The sequence below is a fragment of the Diaphorina citri genome, unplaced genomic scaffold, assembly GCF_000475195.1.
Source record: "Diaphorina citri unplaced genomic scaffold, Diaci psyllid genome assembly version 1.1 scaffold510, whole genome shotgun sequence".
NCBI classification, from domain to species: domain Eukaryota; kingdom Metazoa; phylum Arthropoda; class Insecta; order Hemiptera; family Psyllidae; genus Diaphorina; species Diaphorina citri.
The window spans coordinates 174444-182371 of record NW_007377944.1 but is presented as its reverse complement, the minus strand read 5'-3'; the positions used below and the strand labels follow the sequence as shown (position 1 = coordinate 182371).

Below are 7928 nucleotides of genomic sequence, written 5' to 3'. Positions count from 1 at the left end.
CTTGCTAAAGAAATAGCAAAGGTCGAGTGCGAAGGGTATCCTATGCACTCGTAAAATTTATAGCCAAATGTCAGACCAAAGCAATCACCCTAGCTAGGGCTGATTGAGGGGTTGACCAAAATTGAAAAAAAAAAGAAGAAAAAATGCTAGCAAAAAACTAACCTCTAAACTCTGACTTGATGAACGATACCATACCTAAAATGTAAAAAAAAAAAAAAAAATCGTAATCGTAATGTTGAAAATATGTATGATGCGAAGTGGGAATATGGCTATTATTATAATTATATTTAGATGGAAGACACCTTGAACAAATTGTCAGTATGCATTAGGTAATGAAATATCCTGAAGGTATACTGGATTTACCACGAGTACTATAATGATCTCTACCTAGGGGATGTAATAATATTAGGCAGTAGTGGTAATTAAAAGCATCTTTCACTGACGAAATGTTCCTAATGTACCTACCTACCAAGGTTATTATTCGATACTAGGGATTTCGCCCCAGGGCTGATGAATCCACTTGCTTTTTACTAGAAAACGTCTATACCCTGACCATAAAAAGAAGAAATAATATGGGGTGGAGTGGATTGGAACACATCACATGCCTTCAGGCACACTCCATTTGTCAACGGTCTAGGTTTTTCCTTGCACTTGGGAAACAATTAAATTTGAAGAAGCCACTGATGAAATTTGATAAGTTGAAATAAATAAATATCAACTTCTATTAATTGGTAAAAGTAGATATAGATATATTCGGAAGGTACCGTTCAGATGGGGCTGGAAATAGGTCGGTAGTTGTCCTGGACAAGAGAAATGGATTTGTAATTGACAAACAAAATTAGAAAATTAGTTTGAGGAAAAAAATGTGTCTGGCTGGGGGACGATAAGTAAATAGAGAGTAGACCAGCTAAGTCTGGCTGCTGGAGGACTTTAAACAGGGAATATACCAGCCTGAACTTCCCTTGCTAAAAAAATAGCAAAGGTCGAGTGCGAAGGGCATCCTATGCACTCGTAAAATTTATAGCCAAACGTCAGACCAAAGCAATCACCCTAGCTAGGGCTGATTGAGAGGTTGACCAAAATTGTCATATTTACGTTGAAACCAGGCACCTATTGACAACAGAGTCATGTACCTGGGGAAACACATTGGAGTAATAAGAGTGCTTATTTATAAATAAATAAATAAATAAACCTTTATTTGGTGGTCATTTAAAGGCACAATACATTACTTACCTCCTTATAAGTTTAGAAAGACATACAAAGAGTAATCCTACCTATGAATATAACCATTATACATGAAGTAGGTATTTTTAAGTTCTTCCCATTTGGCCAAGGCCAAGACCCCAATTCAGCAACTGCTGAGGTATGGCTTATTTATACTGTGCTTATTTATATTAGACAGGGCTGTGGTGAATTCCGCCAATTCATATTTACGTTGAAACCAGGCACCTATTGACAACAGAGTCATGTACCTGGGGAAACACATTGGAGTAATAAGAGTGCTTATTTATACTGTGCTTATTTATATTAGACAGGGCTGTGGTGAATTCCGCCAATTCATATTTACATTGAAATTAAGCACCTATTGATAGTAGAGTCATGTATCTGGGGAACATAATGGAGTACCTGATAAGTAGTATAAGCAGCTTCTCAGTTGTCCAAAAAATTCAATATGATGAGATTGGTGTCATGCCTATCTTATGGTACCTACCTATGTACATGGAAAGTATGCCAGTATTGAGAAAAACTTACATGGAGAAGCTGGATGGCAAATATGCACAGCTAGCAATGAACATCCCGGTGCTGAATAGTTGAAACAGGAGCACAAGACGACCAATGTGAACACCAAACTCTCGGCACACGCCTCTGTGAAAAAAAAAAGACATACCTACCTATTTAGATTTTTTTCCTCAGAAGGATGACCAAGAAAACAATAAATTAATTCAAAGTTTCAAAGACATGCAGGACTCCATAAGATGACCATCATTCAGTGAATTGAAAAGTGTGATAAACAACGGAAATGATTGGCTTTACAGACAAGGCTTAACCTGATGATGAGAATACCTCATTGACAGCTAGGATAAGACTGAAAGGTCCCTTTACAAAGGTCCCATACTGAAAGGTCCCATACTTTGGTGATTTAGGGCACAGTGCCCTAAAAAAAAAAAAAAAAAAAAAAAAAAAAAAAAAAGACATACCTACCTATTTAGATTTTTTACCTCAGAAGGATGACCAAGAAAACAATAAATTAATTCAAACTTTCAAGACATGCAGGACTCCATAAGATGACCATCATTCAGTGAATTGAAAAGTGTGACAAACAACAGAAATGATTGGCTTTACAGACAAGGCTTAACCTGATGATGAGAATACCTCGCTGACAGCTAGGATAAGACTAAAAAGTCCCTTTACACCTGCAGTCTAAATAAGATTTTACTTACATATCTGATACAGTTTTACAATACTAGATTAGAAAAGTTGACCTTTTTGGATCATCTTACAGCCAACCCTATTAAAATATGTAGGAAAAGGCTAGGAAGAAGAAGATTAGATCATTTTATGAATAGTCACCTGTAGAAGTAGTATTCACAGAAAGAACAGAACAAGCTGAGACAGCATCGGTGAAAGTAGAACAGGAGGATTTTGTTCGGCTCAAAGATTTGATTGTAGATCCAGGTGGGAACAATATTGACGAGGAGATAGGCGTAGGATCTTAGTGCATAGCTGGGAGCGTACTCCCAAGTCTGAAACCCTTGACCAAACAGCAGGTAGTGACTCTGAAAACGATGTGACAATCTGGATATTAGAATATTGTTAAATAAAATTTTAATTTTGTCTGTACATGGTTCAGAATCATGAAAATTCTTAGTTACACTTCGTTCTTCTTCTAGGCATCAGGAAACCCATTTTTATCATCATAATTATTTTTTTTCCTTCCAAGAACATAGTTTGCAGATTATTCGGTCGAGTGCGAAGGGTATCCTATGCACTCGTAAAATTTATAGCCAAATGTCAGACCAAAGCAATCACCCTAGCTAGGGCTGATTGAGAGGTTGACCAAAATTAAAAAAAAAGAAGAAAAAATGCTAGCAAAAAACTAACCTCTAAACTCTGACTTGATGAACGACACATTCCACTTGTCATTGGGCAGAAAGAATGAAGACGGGTATCGATACCATTCCTTGCCCAGACACAGTCTGATCTGGCCCTCACTTCTAGTCATGTTAGAGAAGCTGGCATCCAATTGAGACAACTCAAAGTAGGTGTTCATTACTGGTGAGCCATAACCTGTGAGATAGACCATATTTTGGTTTGGGCCACAAAATTACAAGACCTATTTCCAAGTTTTGAACCATTTACGTTTTCAAGAAATATAAAGTCAAGTTAATAAGGAATAAAAACCAGATTATTCAATTGACTTTTGAAGCCAGAAATCTTGGCATCTTACCACTTCAAAAAAAGAAGAATAAAAAGCCCATACACTTACCGGTTCCCAGAAATTGTGGGCCACAAAATTACAAGACCTATTTCCAAGTTTTGAACCATTTACGTTTTCAAGAAATATAAAGTCAAGTTAATAAGGAATAAAAAATAAAAAAAGACAATTGAGATTCGACATTCAATGAAGAAAATTTGGTGACCTTTCGAGAATACTCGGATTCCCATCATCAGACCATAAATCGCGAGAAAGGTGTTTACTCCACGAGCGCTGGAGTTGAAGTGAATTAGAATTCTTTTAATAAAGAATTCTTATTCTAATAAATAAATATAAGATTTATTTTTACGTGTACAAATGTTAAGTATTATGAATTAGAATTCTTTTAATAAAGAATTCTTATTCTAATAAATAAATATAAGATTTATTTTTACGTGTACAAATGTTATTATTACCTTTGTAAAGCAGTAAGCTTCGGGACATACACAGTACGCTCGTAATCAGCACACACAGGACCCAAACAGGGGTTGTGTAACGCAAGTAGTGAACTCTGGTCGAGACAATGTGACACAGGGATAGTATTTTGTAGTAGATCTTCTGCACCGCATCCACACTGATGGCTCCGTGTAGGGATAGTAACGGATAGATTGGAAACATAAATCTGTGGAATAACACAACTTTAAGTTTAAGGTGTGATTCGTCCAAATTCAAAATTCTGCTTTTCCATTGGCTATTACACTTGTAAGATACTTTTCCATACTTTGGTGATTTAGGGCACTGCAGTCTAAATAAGATTTTACATATTTGATAGGTAATAGATACAGTTTTACAATACTAGATTAGAAAAGTTGACCTTTTTAGATCTTACAGCCAACCCTATTAAAATAGGTAGGAAAAGGCTAGGAAGAAGAAGATTAGATCATTTTATCTTTATGCAAAACTTGCAAAAGTTCCGGTTTTCGCGAGTTTTGTTTATCGATTGGATTTTTGTTTTGATAACTTGTGATAAGAAATTCGATTAGAGCGCCCATACGGTTGTAGCGGTGAAATGGAGAACTTTTTAAATGAAAATCAAAAAATGCATTTTAAATTTTTAAAGGGGTTTTTCTGATATATTTATTTGCAGAAAACTAGAAAAGGGTTTTATTTATTTAATCCTGATGTTCTTCTAATTTATTAAAAGCAGTAAAATGAAAATGATCCAAAATAAATTGATAGAGTAATGGCCGCTTTATGAAAATCTTTAGCCTCACTTTTTTCACAACACGGATTGTCCAGTGATGCTATCCTCCTTGAAAAACGAGTAGTTCTCAGTGTGTTTCATAAAGAGCCCCAGGTTGACCGTCACCCGTTTTGTGAGACCTTTTTGAACGAAAATTTCTTCGCTTCTAAAATTTTATGTCTCAACGGGAATCGAACCCCGCCCATTATTCCATTCACATACCGAGGTCCCCAACAAAATTATTGTATCATTATCTCCAGAAACTCTGTCGTGGTATCCTTTGTCTGATGGCAACCTGCTGGTGGGCAGGAAGGTGGCAAGCTGCATCTCTCTCTCTCTCTTGGAGGGAGGCCAGGAGGGACGATTTGGAAAATGTTGAGAGCTACTGCTTTTTAGTTGTGCCCATCACCGCCAGGCTGCGTCCAAAATGTGTCTCACTTTTCACAAGAGACGAGACGCTTTTTTCAAGATTTTTTTTTTGCCAGTTTTGAGTTCGCTCTCTCCGAGGACGGAGTGTCGCTGTTTTTTATTTTTTTGCTAGAAAATCAGGTCGCTGACTTCCTTTTGCTTTCTATTTTTTTATTAATTTAATTATCAATGTGTTTTATTCACTGAGTTTTTGTTTAAATTTACATAGGTTTTCACCTAGTGTTTCTATTTTCATTGCGCCCCAATGTGTTTTCTTGTTGCTAAGTTGCTATGCAAAGTTTAAGCTAATAAAAAGTCAAATGATGTATCTCATTTTGTGCTTGTTATTTGGACCTGCCATCCAGCTCTCTTCATCGGAGCTAATTTATTCACAGCTACAAGGTAATTAAAAATTATTACTGCGTCCAAAATGTGTCTCACTTTTCACAAGAGACGAGACGCTTTTTTCAAGATTTTTTTTTTGCCAGTTTTGAGTTCGCTCTCTCCAAGGACGGAATGTCGCTGTTTTTTATTTTTTGCTAGAAAATCAGGTCGCTGACTTCCTTTTGCTTTCTATTTTTTATTAATTTAATTATCAATGTGTTTTATTCACTGAGTTTTTGTTTAAATTTAAATAGGTTTTCACCTAGTGTTTCTATTTTCATTGCGCCCCAAATGCCCCAATGTGTTTTTTTGTTGCTATGCAAAGTTTAAGCTAATAAAAAGTCAAATGATGTATCTCATTTTGTGCTTCTTATTTGGACCTGCCATCCAGCTCTCTTCATCGGAGCTAATCTATTCACAGCTACAAGGTAATAAAAAATTATTATTACACTTCGGATTAGTCAAATACTCAGCTTGCAGTGTAGGTACCTAAAGTATGTACTCAGTGTTCCTTAAAAAAAGAATGACAACAAATTGAGAAGTGGGTAAAAGTTCATGTGAGATACACAGAAAGTAGAAAGTTCAGTAAGTACTTGAATGATACCCAGGGTAATTATGCAGAAGTCACGTCCGTGGAAAAGAAAAGCTCCTTTTTGTATTTAACCTAACCCTATAATAACACTGGTCACTGCTCGTTTGTGCCAGTTTCTTTGGTAGCAATATTCCACGGACGTGACTTCTGCACAAGTACTATAGGTAATATCCAGAATCTACCTACTTCCAGTGACAAAAAGAACCAGTGTGTCAGTGAACTTTAGAAGTAACTCTTTGGTAAGAATTTCATGAAATCTAGCCAGTTATCTCAAGAAATGACATGAAATTGGCAACATTGTTCGTCTTAAGTTAAACTAAAGTTTAACTTTACCTATCTCATAGTTAAACTAAAGTTTAACTTTGGCTTTCATACATATGACGGTCAATCCCTTTCTCTCCTTCTCTCTCTAATGTATTCTTACCCAATAAGTGCCGCGAATGGCCAGCTCAGGAAAGCAGACAGGGCTGTGGTGAATACTGCCAACTCATATTTACGTTGAAACCAGGCACCTATTGACAACAGAGTCATGTACCTGGGGAAACACATTGGAGTAATAAGAGTGCTTATTTATACTGTGCTTATTTATATTAGACAGGGCTGTGCTGAATTCCACCAATTCATATTTACGTTGAAATTAAGGACCTATTGATAGTAGAGTCATGTACCTGGGGAAACACATTGGAGTAATAAGAGTGCTTATTTATACTGTGCTTATTTATATTAGACAGGGCTGTGGTGAATTCCGCCAATTCATATTTACGTTGAAATTAAGCACCTATTGACAACAGAGTCATGGACCTGGGGAAACACATTGGAGTAATAAGAGTGCTTATTTATACTGTGCTTATTTATATTAGACAGGGCTGTGAAGAATTCCGCCAATTCATATTTACGTTGAAATTAAGCACCTATTGACAACAGAGTCATGTACCTGGGGAAACACATTGGAGTAATAAGAGTGCTTATTTATACTGTGCTTATTTATATTAGACAGGGCTGTGGTGCATTCCGCCAATTCATATTTACGTTGAAATTAAGCACCTATTGATAGTAGAGTAGAGTCATGTATGTACCTGGGGAAACACATTGGAGTAATAAGAGTGCTTATTTATACTGTGCTTATTTATATTAGACAGGGCTGTGGTGAATTCCGCCAATTCATATTTACGTTGAAATTAAGCACCTATTGATAGTAGAGTCATGTACCTGGAGAACATAATGGAGTAACTAATAAGTAGTATTTTAAGCAGCTTCTCAGTTGTCCAAAAAATTCAATATGATGAGATTGGTGTTATGCCTATCTCATGGTACCTATGTAGTATGTACATGGAAAGTATGTCAGTATTGAGAAAAACTTACATGGAGAAGCTGGATGGCAAATATGCACAGCTAGCAATGAACATCCCGGTGCTGAATAGTTGAAACAGGAGCACAAGACGACCAATGTGAACACCAAACTCTCGGCACACGCCTCTGTGAAAAAAAAAAGACATACCTACCTATTTAGATTTTTTTCCTCAGAAGGATGACCAAGAAAACAATAAATTAATTCAAAGTTTCAAAGACATGCAGGACTCCATAAGATGACCATCATTCAGTGAATTGAAAAGTGTGATAAACAACGGAAATGATTGGCTTTACAGACAAGGCTTAACCTGATGATGAGAATACCTCATTGACAGCTAGGATAAGACTGAAAGGTCCCTTTACAAAGGTCCCATACTGAAAGGTCCCATACTTTGGTGATTTAGGGCACAGTGCCCTAAATCACCAAAGTATGGAAAAGTATTTACAATTCCATATTTTGATATGATTCGTCCAAATTCAAAATTCTGCTTTTCCATTGGCTATTACACTTGTAAGATACTTTTCCATACTTTGGT

At 36.3% G+C, this 7928-nt stretch overlaps 1 protein-coding gene across 1 annotated transcript in view; it reads right to left on the bottom strand.

Annotated features, from left to right (window-relative positions):
- Positions 1–714: 714 nt before the first annotated feature.
- Positions 715–7928, bottom strand: part of LOC113467602 (alpha-1,2-mannosyltransferase ALG9) — an 11501-nt gene continuing 4287 nt past the window's right edge. Inside the window, exons 4-9 of the mRNA XM_026823859.1 lie at positions 7405–7540; positions 6464–6577; positions 4382–4492; positions 3892–4097; positions 3103–3288; positions 715–800 (exon numbers count right to left, since the gene is read on the bottom strand). Of these exons, the coding sequence (XP_026679660.1) occupies positions 715–800; positions 3103–3288; positions 3892–4097; positions 4382–4492; positions 6464–6577; positions 7405–7540 (839 nt within the window). The remainder of the gene's footprint in view (positions 801–3102; positions 3289–3891; positions 4098–4381; positions 4493–6463; positions 6578–7404; positions 7541–7928) is intronic.